Source organism: Engystomops pustulosus, chromosome 3 (genome assembly GCF_040894005.1).
Source record: "Engystomops pustulosus chromosome 3, aEngPut4.maternal, whole genome shotgun sequence".
In the NCBI taxonomy this organism is placed as follows: Eukaryota; Metazoa; Chordata; class Amphibia; order Anura; family Leptodactylidae; genus Engystomops; species Engystomops pustulosus.
This window is the reverse complement of record NC_092413.1, coordinates 146,268,601-146,295,377: the sequence shown is the minus strand read 5'-3', so window position 1 is coordinate 146,295,377 and position 26,777 is coordinate 146,268,601. Positions and strand designations below refer to the sequence as shown.

The window sequence follows — 26,777 nt, the reverse complement described above, 5'->3', positions numbered from 1 at the left end:
ACCTAACATTCGTATAATATGCCACGCCAATTGAGGATGGCTGTCAATGCAACCCGGTCTCTGATTGGTTCACGGCGCTTAAGGTTGTAAAGTATCTTGATTGTGATTGGATTGTTGCTGGGTTTGGTTGAGCCGACAAGGCGTTACGGGTAGCTGTAGGAGGTGCTGTAGTCGCTCCGATAAATCCGCTTAGCTGAAATAGGCTACATGATAACGAATAGCGGCCTCCACACCGGGATTGTAGCATCTGAAAGGCCGTTTCTGCTTCACTCTATGTAATATTTTGGTTGGTAGTAGTAACCCCACAGATTCGGTGTCAGATACTTCTGTCAAGAATTTGTCACGGCGAAACTTTGACACACAAGACAAGCTGTGACCCGGAGCCAAGCACCAGCCACCAGCCCTGAGAGGTGCCCATTTACCACCATAGCCTGCAGCAGTGCAGTGCCCATGACAGTGGTGGTATGTATCCGACCAGAGTGACAGGTACCAGGTGCTAGAGGTGACAGCTCTGCTTCGTCCATATTGCCCTATCCACAGGACTTGTACCTCAGCAGCGTCTACTCTGCCCCAGAAAATCCAGAATAGACTCAAGGAAGGCACTGAGCATGTCTAACAACGAGCGGGCTAAGAAGATCATGGAGGGATTCAAACTGTATCCAAACCTGTGTTATGTGCACATCACATGTCCTAGCAGTAAGACATCCTTCTATTCTTAAGTAAGGGGGTCTCATCATCCACAGGGTAGTGTATGAGAGCTGGCGCTCCATCTGCTGGGAAAGAGAACGGGGGTCTTCAAGTACCTCATATGAATCTAGTCTTGGTGTGTGCTGACTACCCCTTATGATGTGTCCACTAATCTGAATGCAACGTAAAATGTAGCCATTTCCCTCAATGATAGCAGTTAATGAGGATGCTGCAGGACAGGAATCCAAGAATCGTAGGGATATATGATGGTGAATTATGATTCACAGAGTCCCTGCTTCCCCACATAATAGCAGCTCTGAGCTATAATCATGATCACAGCAGGGAAGAAGGGACTCCTTGAATAATAAATCACTCTGATGATCTGTTCATAACTAAGGACACTGAACAGTTCATGATTCACAGTGTCAAGCAGTCCTTAAGCTTAAATCACTACACATAGTTTCTAATGCAGTTGTTGAAGCCAAACCACAGTGCATTCAAAAAAACAAACTGTTTTGTACATGCATATCTGCCTGTGGAATACAACCATAAAGGTTTTATCTGTGGATGAACAACTTGGCTGCTTTCTTTAATAAATGGCTAATTTCCTGACCATAGGTAGAATATGGTATTTCACATAAACGCCTTTTAATTTCTATACAACTGGGCTGCAATACCGGCACTAAACATGGTCAGGTGAGGAGCTGATTTTTGGAAAAAAGTAGCCATGTTTATTAACCTCCGGACAACCGATTTAATTGAGGTTAAAGTGAAATTTTTACCATAATACAAATATGTAGTGGAACAGATAATTACTATTGTACTGTGTGCAGACCCTCCATGGTTCTTTTTTTACATGCCTGAGCTCTGCTGAAGAGGAGGAGCTGTAGCAGCATGAGTATGACTCCTCCTGCTCCCTCTCCTCTTCCTGTCTTTGTTAGTGTGGACAGACTGTGAAAAAGACCTACAGTTAGAGAGTTGGCAGCTTTGTGTGTGTGCAGAGGGCGGCATGAGTACAGGAAAAGGCCGAAGCTTCCAAAGGAGGCAAAGACACAGCTACATCTACATTAGGAGACTTATCTAATGCAAGAGAGTTATTTGAAATTGGGCAACCACTTTAACTTGACATGAGTCTCATCTCAGCGCATTGGACTCATCTCTGGTGCTCCTGCTGCCTTGCGCAGTACACTCCGTCTTCATTGTGCATGCACTGTACTTGCATATGCGTTGTAAAGCCAGGGTGTACTATGGGGCTTCACTCGCTGTAATGGCAGCCAGGTGATGATTAGTTCTGCTGGAATTTTATTTGTTTAAGGCCACATAAGGTACTTTGGTCACTTTTATATAATTATAATGGAAAACCAGGCCTTCCACATTTTTTTTTGGCTGCATTCATATCACATTTTTTGTATTTTATTGTAAGGATATGTCCTGGAAGCGGGATGTGGAGTGAACGTTGGAAGCAGGTATAGATGTTCATAAATGGTCAGGTATATCACTGGGGACTTCCCAGAGCTCAGCGGAGTCCCAGGATGGATGCTCTACATTTTGTATTTGTCCCCCACAGGCTATTATGTATATGTTGCTCTGCAGGAGAAAGAATCCGGTGTTTCCTGCTGGAAGGGAAGATGTGTAGATGGAGGCAAAAAGCATGCTTTCTTCGGCCATGTTCAGCGTATAGGCCGGGAGTTTTTTTTGCTGTATATGCTGAATGAATCCAAACTAATGGGATGCGAATGTTCCCTTAAATATACTTGAATGAATTTTGTGTAATGGACTGTGCCTCTATGGATACACCTTTTATTATTAGAAAAGGTAATTCATTAGGCTGTCTGCACACGTTGCGCATTATGCACAGATTTAATTGCGGAAAATCTGCTGTGTAATACAGTTACATTAAAGTAAGACCTCATGCACCCGACAGTCTAAGGGACATATAAGTTTACGGCTGGATGTACGTCCCCATATACATTGTGCCATGCTCACAAAAAATATCTTTGGCCGTGTAAAAATGGCTGTGCGTCTCTATTTTCTATGGAGATTAGAGGGGAGGGGTCAGCAGCACTCACCCCTCCTCCAGCACGGCTCTTGTATGCTGTAGCCGGCCGAGCATATGTCGGTGTGCATGGAGCCCAAATGTGATTTGGAAAAAGTCATGTAGATAGTACTTTTTTTTTTTCTGTGCATAAATTAGCTCTTTTGTTCCTTCTTTCTGTGGTCCAGCCGGTCCCAAATCCTCTGTAATGTGTAAAGGTCAGGTGATTTTGGAGGCCATGGCCTCTAATGTGAAACTCCATCACTACCTAGTATTGTGGCTTGTTACCTAGCATTGTGGATTCTACCATGTTTGTCCCGTTTTGTCTCGAATAGGGACTAATAGTTGTGCTGAAACAAGAAGTTCATTCTGTATAGTTGTAATGAACATTTATATTATTGAATACATATTGCTGCTGTACAAATCTTTGGCTTTTTCAATTTAATCATTATAGACAGTTTTGTATAAATTCAGAATATAAAGATATTGGATTGACTCGCCTGATATTTTCCATGAAGAGGCAGCAGCTGCTTTATCCCCATCATGATTAATGTGTCCCTGTGTACAGACCAGACACAATTTGTAATAAGTTGTTTACTGCCAAGTGGTCCTCAGAGTCCCTGTCCCTTGTCATACACTTCTGATTTAGTGTTCCTGTCAGTTGTTTGCAGTAATGATGCAACAATGTTGTGTATCTGCAGCTCACATATAGCAATGGCTGTCATGTAACACTCCATATTTATTGTCTGTTCTCTTGTCATGGCACCAGACGGGAAGCTTAGCCGCAAGTGACCACAGAGTATAGATACAAATCAATCAAAACAAGATCTGATGCCAAGGTCTTGGGGAACAAGTTCTATTGCATTGTATTGATTCCTTAGAGATCCCATATTGTCTGAGCTGATTGGCTGATAAGAGTTTCCCATGAATGAGACCCACACGTACATCTGTGTGCAGCTGGGGTAAGCCTCACATTGCACATTATTACTCCGTTCCATTTTGAGCGTCTGTATAAGATCACAGATGTTTGTGTAGTTAAGGAAGGGAGTGCATCCCCATTCCCTGAGGAATCCTTTAGATCTTGTCTTGTTGCCAAGTTTTATTAAATATTGTCTTAACTGTAAAGCTTTGATCTCAAATAAAGCTCATCTCCACTTGTAAGCGATATTCTGTAATCCACAACTAATAAAGTACCGTATGAGGTGAGGTTTCCACATATGGTAGACCTTCCTTTCTGCCTCCTTTTCACCTGTCACCTGTGTGGACTCCGCAGCTGGAGGTGCCCTTATCCTGTGTAGTGTGGGGACCACCCATGATACTGGACGTGGAATAGCAAGAATGTGCCTGGTAATTGCACAATCTAGGAGGACAGATGGTAACAACAAGAAGCCGTTAAGCTGTAAAATAAAAAAAAAAAATATATTTTTTTTTTGTCCAAAATGTATAAAAAGTAAAAAACTATACTTTCCTCTCCCTATTTTGGCAATAATTTTATTGAGCATATGAGGGCATATGCGTATGAGTCTGTGAAAAAAAACACGTCTAAGTAAGCCCACTGATGACATTAAGACGTGAAAAATGCTTGTCGACTATTACAGTTGTTACTCTGTCAGCACTGCTGTTTGGCCGGCAGTCAGGGACTCCTTGCATCACAGATCTCTCCCATCCATAGCACTGTGCTTGGTCCGTTGAATCTGCCCTGCACATGGTCTCATTTCCATCGTAGGGTAAGGACTAGAGGCTCTTTCAGACAAGTGTTTTTCTCAGTGACTTTTCAGTGATATTCTATTGGCCTTCGTCCTCATGTTTATAAATGGCCTTTTTGCCGATGAGAAAAAAAAAATTTTTTTTTCCAGTCATAGGTTTTTTTTTAATTTTTTTTAAATTAACGCAAGCATGAAATTTGCACTGTAAATCCACAGTGTAATACAATAATCTAGTCTATGGGATTTATGACAATTGTATACAATATAAATAACAATAGATCTAATTTATAAAGCGTGTGGGTGTGTATGTATGTCCGCTATATAAAACTGCACCGTTGCGTTTACAATCACAAGATTTTGCACAGCCACTCTCTGTGACTCAGGGAATGTCATAACTTTAACCCCACGCTTTTCAAAATACACTTATGAACCACCATGTACAGGGGTGCTGTGATTGGTTGCTATTTTGCCACAGGTCATTAATATGAGCACTGAGCTTTGATTGGTTACTATGGGGTAGTGAACCTTTCAGAGTGCCCAAACTACAACCAAAATCCACTTATTTACCAGAAAGTGCCAACATGGCATTTTAAGCAGTAACTTATTGCTTCTTGCTCACAGCTTTCAATCATATCAGCCCCCAGAGGCCACCAATACGGTTGAAAGAAGGAGGGCAAATTCAGACTAACATTGTAGCTTCTCTCCAGGGTCTCCAGGAAGAATGGCGGGTCCAGATAATTCACTTCTGTCAACACCTTCTCACTTTTTCCGCAGTTGAAAATGAAGTGTCACATTAAAAACTGCTGAAAGTCACATCTCTTAAATTACCTGGGACTGCAGAAAGATTTGGTAGATTTGGTCCTGTTTGGTGAACTCTGTCTTGGGGCGATCGCCTAATTGCCCACAGAGAGGGCTCAGAGTGTCACCTCTGGCACCCATGTGAGGCACGCTTATGTGTGAGGTAAGATGGATAGAGGCAGGGAGACAGAGAGCGAAAGATGCAGAGAGGGAGACAGAGACAGTCTTTCACAGATAAAAATATTTTCTGTTAACCTTTTCTATTTTGTTATAGCTAAGAATAGTTCTTTACTATCCCAGGCAACGCCGGGAGCTACCGCTAGTACAATATAAAAAAGAAAATGGGCCACCAACCAAAATAGTGGCTAAACCCATATTCTGTGATTGGGACACATTATTATGTGCATCCAAGACATTAATGTAAAATAAATACATGTCACAGAAAATAATCCCTTGCAGGTTTGCAGGAGGAGTTGGCAAATGTTTTATGCAGTGGGACCTATACAAATGTTTCTTATGCATGTCTTTAAAGTGGATTTGGTCTGTCATACGACTATACTTTGACTATCACCTTGCAGCATTGATTTGTCATTATACCATGCAGCCAATCACTGGCCTGTTTAACTACTAGTTTCTTATTAAGAATACAGAGCACTCATATTCATGAAGGAGGTTCTCTTCCTGCCCCATCCAATAGTGATTTATGCACTAAAGGGACATACAGCAGGGAGCAGGTACGATCCCAAATGAATATAGCAGAGTAAGATTATCAGAAACAAAATTGTTCTGTTCTTTGTCGCAAACTTAAGATCCATTATACGTTTTCATGGTCTGTGCATTCAGAGTGTTTTAAATTGCTCAGCCGTATGTCTGCAGAAATGGTTTGTACGTCATCCTTTTTATTTTTTGTGGATCGAAACAGAAGCCTGGAAATTGATGGCACTTGAAGGGTCACTTGAATGTTTTACCTATAAACTGATTATTAAATGCAGACGGCTAGTGGATGACACCCATGCAGAATCCTTGTTTTTCATGTTCCCACAAACACGGCATCAAAAGGACCTGCTCGGAGTGGTCTAAAGCCTCTTCGTGGATCCATGAAAAACAAGTACGTGTGCATGGCTCCATTGAAGTTAAAAAAAAAAGAGTATAGCACATGGGGAAAAAAGCCCTTCATGTACATGTAGCCTTAATGTATCCACGTTCAGGTTGAACATCTGAAAAAAATGGATGGGTTTCTAATCTACATTCTGCTCAGCCCTGTTGGTTGCCCAGCTACATTTGAGAAAAAATGCACCGCATCCGGATGTCATCCATGTGCGATCAGATTTTTGGGGGGAATCTCTTGACTTCTATGGAGGTCCATGATCCACATGTGAGAAAACATACTTTAAATGCTGCATTTTTTTCACACGGCTGCACACCATAGGAATCAATGGTGTCCACAATCCACAAAAAAAAACATTGATGCCTAAAACACCAGTCTGAATGAGCCCTACTAAAGAGGTTGTAACTCCAGTGTTGGGGCTGGAAAGCATCATCTTGCCTCTAAGGAGAACCTTGTTGACATTGGAGTATAGCTGTGTAATGGCTCTTATTTCTATGGGACTAGAAGGGATACTAATTTTCCTGTAGAGTGCTCCCGAATAGATCATGTGTGGCCTGTCCCTGCTTTGCTTTCAAGTCTATCCGCTTTTCTTTTCAATTATTGGCAAAGTGTTCAACATAAACCTGCGTCATGCAGAGACCAGGGGAAAAGGGATTACTCCTAAGTATCTGTTGTATGTTTCTGCCTTCCGTTTTACTGCTCCCCCTGCACCGACACTGGAAGAAGTAGACAAGACATGGGCAAAGTAGTGCCAGGATGGTATAATAGTAGAGGCGTACTGCCCCTGGAGTCACTCTATTTTCCTTTTTGAAATACAGATTTTTTTTTTTTGCTTTTGGAGCTTAAGGCTGGTTACTCATGGGGAGGTAGAGTAGTTTTGATTTCACTAATAGTATGTATCATGTGATTGTTTGTTTGCCTTAAGACGTCCTCATTCTACAGGTCTATATTTCAAGAAGATCCCTTTAAAGGAATGTAGCAAATATACCGTATGCCCTGTGTAAAGCTGAGTTACTTTATGACAGATCCACATAGTGATGCATTGGGAGATAAACTTCTCCATACAGCAATTGTACAATGGTGATTTAGAGAGTTGGCCTTTACAAAGTAGAGGGATAAAATATGTAAGATAGTGTGACGCTTGAGATCTGTTGAGTCTTCGGGTGGCCTTTAGCATAGGTTTCTATAAATGTATAGAATGTATAATAACTTCTCTCTAGTCTTTCTAGGTTTCAGGGTGCAATCTTAAGGTGTATAATCCTATGTGCTATATCCTTGCCATATATCACATTTGGATAAACTTTAGATAGTAAATCAGTGAGATTTACCACTACACAGAATCTCTTTTCAGTAATAAGAGTGGCTAGCTTTATTCAGTAATCCTTTCAGCTTGTGGATAGAGTGTGTTCCCATGCCTGGCTTCGTAAAGAAGGCGCTTTGTGACCACAATGAAAGCTAGCTTTAGTGCTGCTCATGGCGGGCAGCAAGACGGCTTTGGCTCTGGATGTGTGGGTTTATTGAGTGGCCTGCACGAATGGCAGGACTGAGGTGGAATTTATGGTGCATCCCTGCGGTGTGTGCATGACAGGCACACATTCTTGTTAATGTTTTAATGCAGGTGAACACTTTATGCTGTCATTTATAGCAGAGAGCAGCGAGTAGGGCCAGGTCTATTTTCTGACATAAGGATAGGCGTTTAATGCTCTCAGGAAGATTGCTAATACGTGGTGTCATTATGGGATACATGGAGGGAGACGGATAATATTCCAATAACTCAAGCAGAACGCTGACTTGAGCCGGCTGTCAACTACTCGGCATTAAATATTTAAAATGTGTAATCCTTTAAACATGTTGGGCAAACAATCTTATACATCTGTTTTTATTTTTATTTTTTCCTTTATGTGCGGTTTCTAGGACAGAATCCAGAGCAGATTATGTTTAAAAGGGAAAAAGTATATTCCAGCAGTAACTATAGTAGGAGATGCAGTTTTACAGTACAGTAGAGAGAAGAGCACAGCAGCTGGCTCTGAATTACATCTATCATCATCCTTAGCTTAGGATGGATTATTTAGCTAATGGAAGTTGTAGTTGTCAGAGAGCATTATAGACCCTTAAACCTGTGGATTGTGCACAAAAAAACCCAAGCATGGCCAGTGAATGCCGAATTGTACACCGATTTCACTGACCGAACACCTTTCTGCAAAATGTTTGTACTGAGAAAAACTTCACTCGGCTTATACTCGAGTTAGGCTGCTGCTGGGCATTTCCATAGTGAGGGGAATCTGGTTTTGCTGCTGGGCATTTCCCTAGCGAAGGGAGGCTGCTGCTGCTGAGCATTTCACCGGGGCTGTGGTATCTATAAGCTAAATACCCAACTCCTCAATTTTCGGCACATTGACTCTGACTTCAGCTCCACCAAAATGGTCTCCAACTCTACGACTCCGACTCCACAGTCCTGTTTTCCTGGTCACTCTAGCGGGAACTAGCTGGTCCTCTAATCTATTGCAGAGGAGCTTGTATAGCCTGTCAATCCATGAATCCATGTGTTGCAGTCCGTGCCCTGTTGACAGTGAGTCCAATGAGCACTTCCATAACTAATGTAACATAACTGATGGCAGCGTTCATTGGTGCAGGAGGCTGTGTAGTGGTGCAGTCCTCACCGCTCTCGGTCCTCTTCTGCTGTTCCATTCTGCTCTGTGTCCTGACACTGGTTGTATTTGTCATGGTCTGGATCCAGAGCAGAGTGCTTATAGGAAAGGACCCAGGAGTGGTAAGTACTTGTCAGCTGTACTGTACTGCTCCCAGCCCCTCTCCGGCTCCTGGCCCAGTTCTGCTCCAGGTCTTGATGCCACCACATACAACCAGTGCGGGACACAGAGCGGAGCGGCACATGGAGGATTGAAGAAGCTGTAATGAGGGAGGAGAAGGAAGGAAAGTTGTGTTTTTTGTTTTTTTTTTCTCTAATTTGGGGTCTCCAGTATTATCTTCTGTGGGTCTCCACTATTATTGTCTGTTTTGATTGTAGTTTTTGGTTGCTGGAGTAGGGTTGCGCCGGTACCTGAATTTTGAGTGTGATACAGTATCTTGAGAAGCATCACGATACTCTATTGCAGTGGTGGCTAACCTATGGCACTGGTGCCAGAGGTGGCACTCAGAGCCCTTTCTGTGGGCACTCAGGCCATCACCAGAGATGACTCCAGGTATCTTCCTGCAGTCCCAGACAGCCCAGAACTTGCTGTGCACAGAGCTATATTAAAGTGACAGCTCTACCTGGGACTATTTTCTGCTTTATTGGTGTGCTCAGGGTGCTGGTATCAATGAAAACGGTGACAGAGAAGGGAGTATAAATCACAAATTAAATTTCTGTGTTGGCACTTTGCGATAAATAAGCGGGTCTTGGTTGTAGTTTGGGCACTCGGTCTCTAAAAGGTTTGCCATCACTGCTCTATTGCAATACTTTTTTTTACTTTTCTTGAAAATATTGAATTATCTGAATTCAATGTTAAGGATGGGATGAAGTGGGGCTTTTACATTGCATTTAGAAATGCAATTCAAACATCTGGGGGTGGGGTTTAGCCCAATCACATATGCGCTAATATTAAAATGCATGCGATCAGTAACAACCATTGTTTACAAGGAGGAGTATAAGCAAAGTTTTTCAGCTTAATTTTTGTGCTGAAATTTCCCCATTAGGCTTATACTTGGGTGTATAAAAATATAATAAACTGAGTATTTGCCTATCCAACACCCCATGCAGGTCCTTTTCTTACTTCATGTGCACCAGCTGCAGGTCAGCGACAAACTATGATGTCAGCCACTGCTGCACAAGAAGAGGACCAGCCCGGGGCATCAGAATGGTACTCAGTTTATTTTTTTATGCGCTCGGCAATCTGGGGGCTGGCTGGCAGCCTATGTACTAAAGGGGGCTGGCTGTGACCAATATATTTCCCACCCTAGGCTTATACTTGAGTTGGTGGTATTATTAGGTGCCTTGGCTTCTACATGTGTATATACGGTTTATTTATTATAAAGTCTGTTCTGGTAATGTTAATATAAAATGTGTGATTTATGTTTTATCCTATACATTTTTATTAATTTTTAAACATATTGATTATATTTTTTTATTAAAAAAAGGATAATGTAGTGATGTATAGAGAGATCTTTGTATACCAGTACATTGAGCATGTGTCACAGTGTAACTCTGTGGCCTTAGAAATGTAGAAATGCCGTATATGGAGAGTCCATGATATTTCCCTGATGACGTCGTGTTTTTTTTTTTTTTTTTTTAAAACAACCTCCCTTTATAAAGTTGGCGACAGCGTTCTGGGAGTGCAGATATTCAGCTTCTTGACAACATACTAGTAGTGCAGGGGTCAGGAACCTTTTTGGCTGAGAGAGCCATGAATGCCACATATTTTAAATGTTATTCTGTTAGAGCCGTACAATATTCACACGTCCCCAAGTAGGTAGGTCGCCACAGGAAAAAAAAAATATATATATATTCACCTACCTGCGCTCCCTGCAGCCATCTCCTTATCAATCCCATGCCTTTCTCTTTGACCTAGGCTTAGACGATGGCAGCGATGGCACCTGGGCTGCACAAAGGACGTAGGCATCGCTGCCTTTGTCCTGTGATCAGTCTAAGAGACACAGCAGCCATCACTGTTTATTAAAGATGTGTCTGAGAGCCAGTTGCAGCCAACAAAAGAGCCACATCTGTCTCCCGAGCCATAGGTAGTGGTTTATTAGGTCAATTTCAGCTGACAGGTTCCCTTTAGTGGTAAAAAAAAAACAAAAACAAAACCTCTTGAGATTGTTGCGTGTCCTGCCTTCTATAACAACCCCTTTTTCTCTTTGGTAGTACAAGTCATTATAGGTGTGTATGGCACAGATCCGGACTGGGGGCTCACTCGTGGGGGCTGTTACTAATATATGACAGTCCACCCCCCTTTTCTGTAGTGGTTACCTCTTAGCTGTCAGATTACAGTGCTAATTCCTAGAGGTTACAAAGCACTGTTATCTTATACTGAACCTTCTGTAATCCTAGTGTTAACCACTTTTCGGTGTCAGCTGCCTAAGATGTCCCCAGAGCAGCACCTGCTGTGTGTGGAGAGCTCTTGGGAAGGGGCTTCTCATGAAGGAATAACGTAACCTGTTCTCACAATCCTCTTGTTTTTCCTAAAGCTTTTCAGCACATTTATTCCATATAAACCCCACGCACATAATCCTCTCCCTGGAAAGTGCTCTACCAGTTTTCTGTCTGGGATTGTGATTGCTACTTCACAAATGGTTAAACTGATGTATTTAGCATGCCATAAGATATCGCTGTGAGACATCCAGTTTGTCTGTATATACTGATAAAGAGCACTGCTCGCTCATCTCCCAGACTATTTATTGCTGCTGGAGAAGGGCTATGATGGTGTGCATACCGCTGCATGCCATCATGTAACTAGCCTTTCATACAACTTATCATACATTTTGTCTTGTGTCATTTCCAAGTATTGCGTAGTGTCTTGTAGTACTGGTTCACGTTACATATGTTTATACCATTACCTGTTAAGTCTTTAAAGGGATTGTTCCATAATAGACACTTATAGAGCCAAAAAATCCCCTGAAGTGCTGTATACCTAATGCCGGAGAAGTGTGAGTTTCATAGAGACACTGACAGAACCTTTACTAGTGGGGTTCCCAGTGGTCAGACCCGATTTTGTGGATTGAATGGGAAGACCACTTTATAGGGGGTATTTAAGGTTCTGTAAAGCTTTGGCCTCCCCTCTTCCTACTAAGTGCACTACTTTGCTTAGAATGAGACCGAGCTACAAGCAGGCCAAGTGACCCCACTTTCCTGGGAAGCGATGGCTCTCCTGAGAACACACCACAACCACATCCAGCTATGCGTGGCAGGTGTAGGCTCCTCGCTCATCTGATTACTTATCCTATAGATATATGCAGATAACTGAAAAGACAGACCCTTGTGGAGCCAGCCTACACTACTATGACAAAGACAAACTATCTGTTAGAACAGTGATGGTGAACCTTTTAGGGACTGAGTGCCGAAACTACAAGCAAAAGCCACATTTTTTCACAAAGTGCAAAATGGCAATTTAAAGTAATTCACAGGTTTCAAATATATTGGTGCCCTGAGGACACCAATACAGGAGTAAGAAGGACAAATTTGGATTATTATTGTAGTTTCCTTCCAAAGTCTCCTCAACAGAATGGATCAAGGGTCCGGAGATGGGGCTACAATGATAATCAAGTTCTTTCCACACCTCCTTGATTTAGGTCTTGAGTCCTGAATGGTGGGTGACCTTTGGCTGGGCGATAGCCTGGGTGCCCACAGACAGGGCTCTGAGTGCCACCTCTGGCGCCTGTGCCATAGGTTCGCCACCATGGTGTTAGAATGTTCTACAGAGGTTTCAATCCGATGGAAACCACTTCTGCAGTGACCCATTTAGTTTTTTGCCAAATCAGCGAAGTGTTGTCCTGCAAGGTTCTCTGACCTTCTACTTTTTGTTAGTGTTTTAACTGGCAGAATAGCAGCTCCCTGGCCTTTTTTTTTTTTTTTTTTTTCTTCCTCTTAATATCCTATGTACCACTGACTAGTCAGAAAATTACCCAAAATACCAGGTTACAAACGTAACCTCCTAAGTCATTATTTGTAGTAACTTTTTAGTTCAGTTATTTGTGCTTGAGTGTAATATATTATGGTGACGTACGTGCCACACACCTAGTTTGGGGACCATTTTAGAAGAAATGCCTTACTGTAAACTTCTTCTTCACATAGTCTAAGGGTTTTCTTTCAGTGGCCACCAGAGGGAGCTACAGTGAACTAGAGCACTCATTGTCACAGCGGTAGAAAAGTTGCACATTTAGATGTCACTGGAGAACATGCAAGATCAGAGCTTAAATGTAATGTTTGGGGTTAGCAACACAAAACCCCCTAATCCACTCTATTTGAACATGTGACACTGATGATAGAAATCTCAATCACTACCATGCCATGTTAACTCTCCCTTGTGGTCTAATTTTAATTTTGCTATTGGGATACCCCATTTTATGTACAAATCTGCTAGATAATGTGCGTTTATGAAACGAAGAATATTATTCTGTCAACTGATATCAACAACAGAATTTAAAAAGGTATTCTCTTCCGGGCATTCACATAGAATTTAATTTGTTTGCCATATACATATATTTCTTCAATGGGGTGTTATTACCAAAAATATCTATGACAGTAATTTCCCTTTGAAATTAGATTTTTATTGGATACAACCACCACTGCTGAAGTGCTTGCACGAAATAAACAAATTGTTTTTGCATATGAAATGGCTTGGAGTTACGGCATGTCCCACATCCGTCCTGGTGAGTCCAGGTGGTCGGGTGCCTCAATAGCATAAATTAAATGTAAATGCCCAGATGGGAATAGAATAGTTTTTGTCCGGCATTCATCACTAAATTGTGTTGCACAGAATAAAGCCATTTATGTACATGCTGTTACAAATGAAATCTCATAAAAGCTGCAGGAATGATCGTTCAGATCTAAGGGACCATTCCATTTAGTAAGGGGACTAGAGGACCTGTTATTGTCACGGGTCACATTGTTTGTACTCTTATGAGTTGGACACTTCTGGATAGGAGATCACTGCTGGAAGAAGCCACACACACCGCTTTGAACAATTTAATGTGCCTTGCATTGCATAAAATGTTTGCTGTGTCTCTGCTGGTATCACTATTGTATGAAGAGAGTCCTGGCAGCCAGTACAGGTGTTTGGCCTGCTGCAAGCTTTAGTGGAGGCTTTGTAAATAAAAACAAGGGGCGGCCCTGCCCCTATCCCTAATGACAGATATTTGGGGAGAGGGGGTGCTCTTCTGTAATATGCTGGTGTATAAGTGTATGGACAGCACTATTGTAGGATCTGGTTGGTCGTTTTGTCTTATATTTTACATGTATCTTTTAATCTTCTCTTCAGGAGGTTCTGACTCTCCTTGCATTCATAGTGTGAAGTCGCTAATAATAGTCACTCTCTGCCCCTGGTCAGGATGAAGATATTTAAGCTGTTGAAATCACATTAAGGGATAATGCCTCAGCCATGATGTCTGTTCTACACCCTGAGGTGTGTCCGCAGTAACACTGGTCCAGTTCATAGAAACGGGATACACATTTAACACATTTTTACTGCAAAAGGTTATTCGACAACGCATCTATTTTTACAAACCACAAGATGCAACCGTCATGGCAATACAATTCCTATTAGGATTTGCTGTCCTGAAAAATCTAGAAAAGGAAAAGAGTAATTAAGATCACTTCCTCCCAGCCAGAGTGTTGGGGACACTGATGCACGGACAGGCTGTCGGCAACCAAAACATTTGATTTTAAATGTACAATCCAATACATTAGAAATATGAGGAAACTAAATAAATTAAATTAACAAAATAGCACACATGAAAAACAGATTTAAAACACTATGAAAATATACAAGAAGATAAGGTTTTACAGAAGAAACTGGAAAGTAAACTCCAAAAGTTAGAAATTTTGTGAACTTAAAAAATTGAGAGAGACCTGAAAGGCTACAGCTTGGGCAGTGTTTACACACGAAAGAAACATTTACACACATGTATGGGGGACGTATATACGGCCGACGTATGTACGGCTGATATACGTCCCCCATACACTTCTATGGGCTGACGGCATCGTACGGGAGCGGTACGGCTGATATACGTCCCCCATATACTTCTATGGGCTGACAGCATCGTACGGGAGCGGTACGGCAGATATGCGTCCCCCATATACTTCTATGGGCTGACGGCATCGTACGGGAGCGGTACGGCTGATATACGTCCCCCATATACTTCTATGGGCTGACGGCATCGTACGGGAGCGGTACGGCTGATATACGTCCCCCATATACTTCTATGGGCTGACTGCATCGTACGGGAGCGGTACGGTACAGCACACGTGCGGCACCGTACCCCGGGAAAAGATAGGACATGTCCTATCTTTTCCTGTATTACGGCGCCGTGGCCCATATGTTCCTATGGAGGGGGTCGGGGGTGAGCTGCGCTCTCCTCCTCTCCCCGCGCGCTGCTGTGCGGCGGGCCACGGCAGTGTGCATGTAGCCTAAATGCAAATCTGTCACCAGTGACCTCATTTTCTTTTAAAGATAGGTTGCAGAAACACAATAAAGCTGGATTGCAAAGCTGTCTTTTGTCTTTTCTGTGCATTTGCAATTCAATATAACATTGTGTTTTAGTCCCAGGTATGTTTTGGTTTGGCTGCATAAAAAAAAAAAAAAAAAAAAAGCATGTGACTTGTATAAGATGGGAGTGGGAAATGCATTGGTCACAGACACCAACCCCCCCCCCCCTCAGTGTATAGCCAGCAAGCCCCCTGTAGAGTATAAAGCCCGCCGCCAGCAGTATACAGCCAGCCCAGCCCGCCGCCAGCAGTATACAGCCAGCCCAGCCCGCAGTATGCAGCCAGCCCAGCACTAAAAAAAACTTTTATACACGCCCTCCGGCGGCCCTGATGCGCAGCTCGCTCCTCTTCTGGCTTCCGCGGCTGTCTTCTTCTTTCTTCGGTAACATCCTGCAGGGCGCGGGCATGTTCTCTCCCGGCCGGCGCATAGTATGACGCAAGCTGCGGCCGCGTCATAGTATGCGCCTTCCGGCCAAGAGGAAACATCACTGCGCCCTGCAGGATGTTAGCAAAGAAAGAAGACAGGCGCGGAAGCCAGAAGAGGAGCACGCTGCGCATCAGGGCCGTCGGAGGGTGAGTATGTAAGTTCATTTATTTACTTTGAAGTGCTGTATTGACTCATGTATAAGCCGAGGTGAGGATTTTCAGCACATTTTTTGTGCTGAAAAACTTGGCTTGTACACGAGTATATATGGTAAACATTTAAAAAAAGAAAAAAAAGAAAAATTAAAGCCTATACAATTTGACAATGCAGATCTGCTCTGGATGGCGCCTCCTTCCCTTCTATGCCCAGCTGTTACCACCCAATATGGGGTATCGGTACACTCGGAAGATTGGGTATCAAACGTTGTGGATCCTTCTGTCATTTAATCCATTGTGAATGTTCAAATTTCCATCCAAAATGAATGTATTGTTCAAAAATATTACGATTTGTAGACCACGTCTCCATTTTGTTTTTAACCTCTAGAAAACATGTAAAGGGTTAACAAACTTCTTATTGGAAAATCACCAAACTCTAAGCCTCATAACATTCTAGAAAAAATATGTGGAATCTTAAACCATACCAACATAAAGAAGACATTTGGGAAATGTAAGTTCTGAATTAATTTGGGTGCTATGACTGCTTAAAAAGTAGAGAATTTAAAACTTCGAAAGTGAAGAATTTTAAAAATCTCTTGCCAAATGCCTCTCGTTTAACTAAACAAACAGCTATAACCACGTATAGTGACACAGCAAATTTGAAAAATGAGGCTGTGTCCTTGTGGCCAAAATATTTCTAAGGGGTTAAACCAAAAAAAACCTGGAACAGGATTCTGTCAAGGTGCATTGTATCATCTGATGATATTGAAAACGGTGGTCATGTGTTCAGTGAGCTGTAGTTGTACTCGCACTGCTTCTAATTAAAGCTAGCTATGTTTTAGTTTATGCTATCACTAAGGGCTGTACAGAATTACATCTTCTTTAGGTTGCTGCTATGTTTTTAACACTGACTCAACAAAAGTTTTAAAAACTTGAATAAAATTTTTAAAGTTAATCTTCTGACAGTACAACTTGCCGATTGCTGGACTCTTCACTTCCATGAATATAGCTGCTCACATTGAGAAAGAGTGTCCCTCCTGGTGTATTGCACTTGTAGTAAACTGGGCTGAGCTGCAGCAAGTAACTATAGAGCCAAATTGGAGCGCAAAGACTCATTGAAGAGATTTTTTGGGGGCACAATTCACTACCATGTGATAGTCAGCTCTTTATACTTGGTTAAATGTGTATGTGTTCTAGATCACAACAGGTGTAATCCTTAACTTACTAGAAATTCCATGATTCTCCGAGATGGTGAGACAGGGAAGACTATGTGGCAAGGAGCAGAAGATCTGTCGTTTCCTGGAGTTGAACATGAAGGTAATTTGTAGTGTGTCATCTTAAAATTTCATTGTCTTTTATCCCATTAAATACTGTATGCTCTTTATATTGTTGGATTAGTTTATCATATTATAGCTGAGGTTGCAGCCACAACAGTTGGCAACCTAATGTAACCTGCAGCCCAGAAGATCTATCAGATTATATGCATCTTGTCTTCTCGTATAGGGACTCCAGCACTGTCTGCTTAACTTAATCCTAATCGCTGAACCCTATTTTGTAGTTTATATTAAGATATAATGTACATAAAAAAATAAAAAAAATTGTATTTATTATTATATTAGCATTATTATTCCATTATTGTTGTTATATTATTATAATACATTTTCTCTACAGTCTTCAAATTCTTTTACTTTTTCTTTTAGCTCGAGTGCCCAAGAAAATCTTGAAATGTAAATCTGTGTCCAGAGAAATCAACTTTGCATCTGAAGAAGAAATGGAGAATTTTAGACTAGAACAGAAGGTCTACTTTAAAGGGCAGTGTCTAGAAGGTAGGGTGGCCAAAATGGTATCTGGGAAACTCCTAAAAATTGGTGCACATAAATAAAGGATTTTCCCATTTCGGCTAATTATGTTTCTGTTCTGTTCTTACAAAAGGGCTGGTAAAAGTAAATTCTGGAATATGATTTGTTTTCTACACTGTTTTTATTAGGCTTCTGTAGTGATTTGTTGTAGAAACGCTTTCTCGGCCATTGTTAATGGTTTTTCTCTGTGGTGGTTGATGTTTTATGTACAGTACTTCTGTTTCAAAATAATATTGTCCAGTTCCGTAGAATAAGTTGACATTTGCATGCCTTCTCGGGACTCTTTATCAGGCATGGTAAAACATAACTACATAAACAGTCATGTTAACTCTGCAGTTGATGAGATGAGATATGTGAAATGGAACCATAAGTTAATGCTTAAGTAGTGTGAAAGTTTTACAGTCCAGTTTGAGATCTGTTCCATGGCTGTGATAATGCCAGCCGTTTTTACTATACAAATTTTCTGACAGTGCCAGATGCCCTGGAGATCTGTATAACCATACCTGTGTGTGCTACTAGAAGCAGGACTGTGAAAGGTATTTATACTCCTGGAGTTGGAAAATTCTGGTTCACTGGTGTGTAAGATCTCTGTACTGAATGCAGCACAGCACCTTCCATCTACTCTGTGTCAATACTATAGGCTTCTGGTTAGATATTACATCAGATGGGAGCAGCTGGGGAGCTGTTTTAATGCAGAGATCAAAGAACAGAGCAGAATCCATTTTCACAGTCCTGCTGCTAGTAACAAGACATATACATAGATATGACTACACCGATAACAAGGAGCCACTGTGCATGTGAGAGCCATTGCATATGTGAGTGCCTATGCCAGCGGCTTCACAGTTGGCACTGGCGTGCAAGATGGCACTTCTGCAGGGCTACTGGAGGCGTATAATAGCCTTAGTCCCCGAAGCTCACAGAGGCTATTACACATGGTCGGTGCAGTCCGGTGGACTCTTTGCATTTGGCTGTGAAAAACTTCTGAGCTTGGAAAAACCACTCATAACAGAGGCCCCACCCACCAGTCCCAGGCAGACTTGCTGTAATATGTGACACTGTTGGAGCTGTTCAGCCCTCCATTGTTTCCTGTATACCTGCTTATATACCACTGCAGCCTGAGGGTAGAATTTACCGGAGGAAACTCAGCTGGCCTATTTTCCTGGCTCTTTTCAGGAGCCAAAGAGAAGCTTACGCTCTCCGAGAGCTGAAGAGGGGAAGAGAAAGGCACAGAAAGGTGAAAAAGTAGCCTTGGGAATGTACAGAAGGCCAAGAAAGAGAACTGGAGCAGGCAGCATAACCCTAGGCGGGAGCTACTGTCATTAAATAGGGTGTCCTGATAGTTGCATATTGCCCCAGTGAAGGTGGGTAGCATGCTATTTCATAGCTCTTGTTCCCTGGACTAAGATGCTGCAAGTCTCTGCGTGTAAAAGTTCCTCTGCGTGTCCACTTCCTAACACTAGTGAAGGGAAGTCCGGCTCTTTTTAGTGAGCTGGATCATTGGGCTCCGCTCCGGCTCTCCGGGCTCCTGAGCGGCCCCTATTGAATATATAATAAGGAGCCTCAGTCCAGCCTGTCACCCGATCCACTACACTTTTAACCCTATTTAACGGGTTAAAGGTAGCTTGGTGAGCTCACTTAACCCCGTCCCTAATCAGCAATCAGCTCACTGAAGAGAGCCGACTCCCGTCCTTCACGTGAAAGAGCCGACTCTTTGTGCCGATCCCATCACTATAACCTGCTGCAGTCAGTTTCCGGGCATGTTGAGAGATAAATCTCTGAAGCAGAATTGTAAGTGTATTTGTTTAGCTCCCCGTAGCTTTACTGCTCAGAGGTGCGGGGGGTGTATGAAGAGGCTCACGGGCTGAGCCCTCTTCATACACAGGTATGCAATATGCAGCCAACCCCCACCGCTAATAACCGCGGTCGGCGCCGCCAACTTGGATTGGATCGTTGCTCCCCTAGCGTCATCGGACGCTCTTCATCAGACCTGAGACTGTCTGGTTTCTGCAGTTTCGTTACAATGAGCCACTGGCACTGAATACTGTGCAAAAATGCCATATACTGCAGTACAGTAGTATTGCAGTATATGGTAGGAACGATCAGACTATCTAGGGTTAATGTATCTTAGAGGGTCTAAAAAAAAGTAAAAAAAATTATTTAAAAAAAGTAAAAATTACACACAATAGGTATTGCTGCATCCCAAAATGCCTGATCTATCAAAATATAAAAACAGTTATTGCCGGCGGTGAAGCACATAACCGAAATGGTGCCCAAATATCTGAAATGAGACTTTGACACCATTTTACATCACATAAAAAATAGAATAAAAAGCCATCAAAATATCGCATAGACCTCAAAATGGTAGCAGTGAAAACGTCTGCTCATTATGAAAAATTAACACCTAACACAGCTCCGTACACCAAAGTATGAAAAAGTTATTAGCTTCAGAAGATGGCGAAATTTTTCTTCTTATACACAATTGTTTAACTTTTGAAAATTTGTTAAAACACAATAAAACCTGTATACATTTGGTATCACTGTGATCGTACCTAACCAAAGACTAAAGCAGAGATATTATTCAGAGCACACGGTGAAAGTCGTAAAAACTGAGTCCTCAAGAACGTGATGCGAACACTTTTTTTTTTCAAATTTTCCCACATTTGGAATTATTTTTCCAGCTTCTCAGTACACAGCATGGAATAATACATAATGCGATGGAGATGTAAAATAATCCCTCACACAGCTCTGTACACTGAAAAATTAAAAAGTTATGGATTTTTGAAGGTGAAGAGTGAGAAAAAAAAAACCCTGCGTCCTTAAGGGGTTAAAACAATGGGGGAGATGTATAATCTTTAGCCTGTTCTCTACTGCACCAGATTAATCCCTGCGTCTGATGCTGGATGATTAATCTGGTGCAGTGTAGGACTGGGGAGTCGTACTTTGCACCTCCTATTAGTTGGTCTAGTTCGTTGCGCCACAATATTGAATTTTCCAATAAAATGCCCCTTTTCAGAGAAGTCAGGAAACTGCCTAAAAACGGTATAAAACCTTCAATAAATGTGACTCCAGTATTCTGGCATAGACAGATCGATACATTTCCCCCAATGTGTGTTGTATAAACAGTTGTGAAAAAAATGATTGTCTAATGTGCCCATGCAGCAGGTTACTACCACATATGAGGTATCAGTACACTTGGGAGAAATTGGGCTTCAAACTTTGCAGAGCATTTCATCTTTTTATTCATTATGAAAGTGTCAAGTATCAATGAATTTTCCAAAAAAATTCAAGTTTCTAAACCGTACTTCCATTTTGTTTTAACCCATGTGAAACACTTATAGGGTTAATAGACTTAATAGAAGTTGTTTTACATGCGTTGAGGGGTGTAGTTTCTATAGTGGGGTAATTTATGGGGTTTTACTATTATTTAGGCCTCTAAAAGTCACTTGAAAGCTGAGTTGTCCCTCAAAATAGTGAGTTTTGGCGATTTTCATGGAAATAAGAAAAATCTCATCTCAAGTTCTGCGCCCCATAACATCCTAGGAAAAGGAGAGGACGCATAAAATCTCAACATAAAGAAGACATTCCGTAAATGTTAGTTAAACTACCCCAAAAGCTATATCTGCCTGGAAGGCAGAACATTTCAAACTTTGAAAATGCAGAAGTTTTCCAGGATGAAATGCAAAACGTATCACTTAAAATTTACAAAATCATGAAATAAATTCTCAAAATCTTGGATATCTTAAAGCTTAACCAATTATGGTGACACATGTCAGATTCGAAAAATCGAGTCGATTTCTGTGATAAGGGTGATATGGTTACTTTTTAGGGATTGCAGTAACCAGGGTAGTAGGACCTAGGCAATCTCCTACCCTGCCTACTCCTTGTGCCGGCCCTGAATGGAAGTATAGTATGTGTGCTGTGCCCAGCATTGCTTTGTTACTCTCTGACTGGAACAGTGAGTTATGAAGCAGTTTTTTGTTGGCACAGTAGGAAGCATTATAGCTTTTATAGATGAAATGAAACCTAGCTTATTATCCCCACCCCTCCTTGCTATATTTATCACAGGGGGGTCCTGAATATACATTTTATGAGATCATCCTTTTATCAGGATAGGTGTAAGCATGCAATTCCACTGAAGATGAGGGTTGTAGAAGACATGAGGTACCCCATCCTTACACTCCTATCTGTTTGCCAATTGTGTTTTTCAAGTATTGTTTTTCAGCACAAAAAATGCTCAGGCTCAGTCTTCAGGTCCCTGCTGTGTCGCACACGCCATGATGTCAGTCGCTTGCTGACATCATAGTCTTTGCGCCGCCATAAGCACACACCATGATGTCAGCAAGTGGCTGACGTAATGGTATATGCGATGGCAGCGTGCAAGGACCCTGAGCTTCAGAAGACAGAAGAGGACCTGCGGGGGGCATCAGGAAGGTGAGGGCAGGGGGGGGGGGGCTGGCACTGGCTATAAACAAGGGGGGGGCGGCTGGCACTGGCTATAAACAAGGGGGGCAGGCACTGGCTATAAACAAGGGTGGCAGGCACTGGCTATAAACAAGGGGGGGGCAGGCACTGGCTATAAACAAGGGGGGACAGGCACTGGCTATATACTAGGAGGCAGGGGGCTGGCTATATACTGGGTGTAAGCTGTGACGAATGCAATTCCCACCCTAGGCTTATACTGACGTCAATGGGGTATATGTACTTACTTGTTCCTTGGAGTACACAGAAAGTGCATTGTCTGCCAATAATGCACTGTGCCGTGATTCACTCAGATATCCTGCATGTGTCGCCTCCCCGCTCAGGTCCAACAGAGTTCATCTTCTTCTTACTGGTGCATGTAAGTGCATTGTCTTGCGGCACAATCTGAATCTTAAATCCTGTGCTCAGTCCGAATCAGTTTGATCGTCCGACAGTCCGCCCCCGATATCTGTCGCATGAAAGCTAGTGAGCCGCACCACAAATTGTTCACGTGCGACACATTCCCAGCGCAAACCCCTGTTAAATACCTGTCAAAGCTGCGCAAATCACGAAACAGCCGAACAGTCCGACAAAAGTGTGATACGCGACCCTTCGTAAATAAGTCCCAATAGGTTTTCCCAGTTTTTTGTGTTAAAATTAGTTGCCTCGGCTTGTACTCTGGTCAGCTTATACTCGAGTATATACGGTATGTTGGGTTATCTTCCAAAATGTAATTTCATATAAATTTCTCATGCCATGAAACATTTAAGGATGACATTGTTGTATTTATTCTCTTTGTGTTCCAGAGTGGTCCTTTGAGTTTGGATTTGTAATGCCTAATTCTGTGAACACCTGGCAGTCCATGATAGAAGCCGCACCAGAGTCTCAAATGATGCCAGCTAATGTTTTAACGTAAGGGTGTAACAAGTTTGCTGATGGAAATTGTACTTATTATTAATTGCTGTACTCAGGTGTTTTTCCACAGGATTGGGTATAACTGTCTAATGGCTGAGGCTCTAATATTTATATGACCATAAGCCATTCTTTCTTACACTAGTGGTGATCAAACTAAAAATTTAAAGTTCATAAATTGACCCATGGCAGCACAGTTTGTGCAGTTACGCCCAGTGATCATATGGGCACAGGTACGATCATGGCAGAAGCCGCACTGGCTGCCAGGCTCCTTTCGGAGACACTGAAAACAACCATATAACAATGTAGATGAAACTGTCAATGCTGAAATGGAATGGAGAAGGAATGCTGCTCCTTCACCATCAGTACCTCTATACTGCAATCATGGGGTGACTGGCATCCAGACACCTTAGAAAGGCCCCAAGGACTGGCATGAACAAATGCTTTTCAGTATTGCCAAACACAATTCGTAATTTTATCTCCTGTGGGTTAGAACTGACAGCTGGTAATTCTGATTATACCAATGCATTATAGAAGGAATCATAGAAATCACAATGGGATGTCCCGTAGTGTAACAGAAAAAATATATATATATAAATACACACGGTAGAAAAAATAAACAATTTTTCAAATAAAAATACATTTATTTATTTTCTAAGTAAAAAAAATAAATAAATGAAGCTAAACTTTTTAGTTATCACCAGGAACACAATGGGGCAGATTTACTTACCCGGTCCATTCGCGATCCAGCGGCGCGTTCTCTGCGGCGGATTCGGGTCCGGCCGGGATTCATTAAGGCAGTTCCTCCGACGTCCACCAAGTGGTGCTGCTGCGCTGAAGAGCATCGGAACGCACTCAAGTTCACCGGCCTATTCCTAGTGAAGGTAAGTGCAAGCTCCGCAACCCTTTTTTTTTTTTTTTTTTTTTTAATGCGGCGGTTTTTCCGAATCCATCGGGTTTTCATTCAGCCATGCCCCCCGATTTCCATCACGTGCATGCCAGCGCCGATGCGCCACAATCCGATCGCGTGCAAAATCCCGGGGAAATCGGCGCAAATCGGAAATATTCGGGTAACACGTCGGGAAACCGCGACTCGAGCCCTTAGTGAATGACCCCCAATGACTTCCAAAAGAGAAATAAAATGTCACATAAGCAGTACACATATTGTGAGAAATATAACATTTTCAACCCCTACTATAACGCCATCACATCCTGCCACACCTCAAAAGTTATGGTCTTAGGAAGTGGCCACACAAAATTACATTATTCCTTTAAAATATTTGACACTCAAAAATCAACCTGTCTTAAGGCAACAGAAAAATGAAACAGTTATGGGCCTAGACCTTATGCTCTTGTCCATGTGCCAAATGGACCACAATACGACCTTCAGCCGGCTGGCTCGCTCACAGTGTGGTGAGACAAGTTGGGCGCAACCAAACGTGACTGTGTGCACAATTTGATGATGCCCTCACGACTGACTAAGAAAACGCATACAGTACTAAATGAAAGAAAAGGCTTTCCCTGAAACCTCGTGCCTTCTATTAACCATTCTTAGTCAGTCTGAGTTTACTGGCCATCTATCTACCTAAGAAAAATGTGTCCCCGGGTTACATACAAGATAGGGTCCGGAGATTTGTTCTTAAGTTGAATTTGTATGTAAGTCGAAACTGTATATTTTATAATTGTAGATCCAGACCAAAAAAAAATTTGTCCCCAGTGACAATTGGAGTTTAAACATTTTTTGCTGTAATGGGACCAAGGATTATCAATAAAGCTTCATTACAGACACTTTACAGCTGATTATTGCAGTCTGGGACTATAGTAAAGCATCCACAAAGCTTCACTAGAGGTCAGAGGGGTCTGTCTGTAACTATGGGTTGTCTGTAAGCCGGGTGTCCTTAAGTAGGGGACCGCCTGTATACTGCAGTATTAGTTTAACATTTTCTCTTTGTTTCATTTACAGTGGTAACGTCATTATAGAAACAAAGTTCTACGACGCTGATCTCCTTGTCAGTACATCCAGAGTCAGACTCTTCTATGTTTGAAAAATGAGAAGCCACTTTTTTTTTTTTTTTTATCCACTTCCATTCTCTTTCTCAAATTTACATTTGTTCTTTTTCTGGGGGAGAAGACAAACATTTGTCGGGTGCTATGGACTTGAACGAATTAATGGACTATGCCCATGTTTTCAAGCACAGATGCAAGGGCACACCATTCAGCACATTGCACATGACCCTGTCCTCTGTGGAGCAGAATCCATCTCATTCCGCTATTGTCACTGGTTCTTGAATCCTTTACTAATAGTTCAGATTGATCACAACACAAAAATTGCATGTTTTGTTCTTTGCAAATTTGGTGAATTATGTAGAGTTGTCCCTGGTAGAGGACTAGTTAGGCCACCGTCAGCTGCACCCAGGTAATGAAACCACAACATGTAATTCTGTCATAGCAGTAACCTTTCCCTTTAACTAATGTATGAATTAAACTCCATGATCTGAGACCTTGTTGAGCATTTGACAAAAACTAAAAAAAAAATTGAAATACGCCCTTAAATACAATGGCTCTGAATACTATATGAATACATGGCCATTGATAGAAGTGATAGGTATAAACATATTCATCTTACAAAATGGGCAGTGTGGTTACATATAGACCTACATTGTTCATAAACTTTTCAGTATTAAGACTGGGGTGTAAAGCAATTAACTATTTTTTGACAAAATGATTTTTTCCTGCCAGGTATCTTTAGTAGTTGATCTGTTGATGTCTTACAGAGGCCTTCCATTATCACACGGAAAACTAGTATATTTTACCATAAGCTCCCCATAGCCTGTCATATTACTCCCCTCACTGAATTCCTTTTGAGTTTTAAGGAACAAATGTCTCCATTGAGTTACACTGTTATAGAGATAAATAGACCTATGTTAAACTATTCTATTTTATTATAGATTTATTCACTTGTTATGGAACCAGTGTATCATTGCTAAGGATTAATAAGGACAATCTTCTTCTTTTTTTTTTTTTTTTTTTTTTTTTTTTTTAAGGGGTTTTCAGGTCTTTAATGGTGTGACTCATGGCACCCTGGCTGATGACAGTAATGAAGCCCCTTGAAAATTGTTAACATTGCTTCATGTACCTGCACTATGTCCTGGATATGGCACACAGTACAGCCATTACCTGCATAGTGTACTGGGCCAAGGGAAACGAGAGACACGGCCACTGCAAACAGTACTGATGACTTAGATTCCGTTAGTAGTATAAATTCAAGGGAATTCTTTATCAGAATTGACAGTGTTGGGTAACAACCCTGGAATCATACCTTTGTGTGTGGTGTTGGTAGCAGCATGACTGTGAAAATAGTTTTTATATTCCTGAATTATAGCTGGATTGTGATGTCGCATTCCAGTACAACAGAGTGATCCGAGTACAGATACAA

General features: G+C 41.9%; 1 protein-coding gene across 2 annotated transcripts; it reads left to right on the top strand.

Moving 5' to 3' along the window:
• PDE6D (phosphodiesterase 6D) lies at positions 1–26,273 on the top strand. 2 transcript variants are annotated; one of them, XM_072142467.1, is made up of 5 exons: positions 1–91; positions 17,341–17,429; positions 17,813–17,938; positions 23,236–23,341; positions 25,305–26,273. In XM_072142467.1, exons 2-5 carry the CDS (start codon positions 17,348–17,350, stop codon positions 25,384–25,386), a joined length of 396 nt encoding a protein of 131 aa, XP_071998568.1. In that variant the 5' UTR covers positions 1–91; positions 17,341–17,347; the 3' UTR covers positions 25,387–26,273. The 2 variants fall into 2 exon arrangements, with proteins under 2 accessions (XP_071998568.1, XP_071998567.1); XM_072142466.1 differs by lacking the exon at positions 1–91 and adding an exon at positions 114–655.
• The last annotated feature ends 504 nt before the right edge of the window (positions 26,274–26,777 follow it).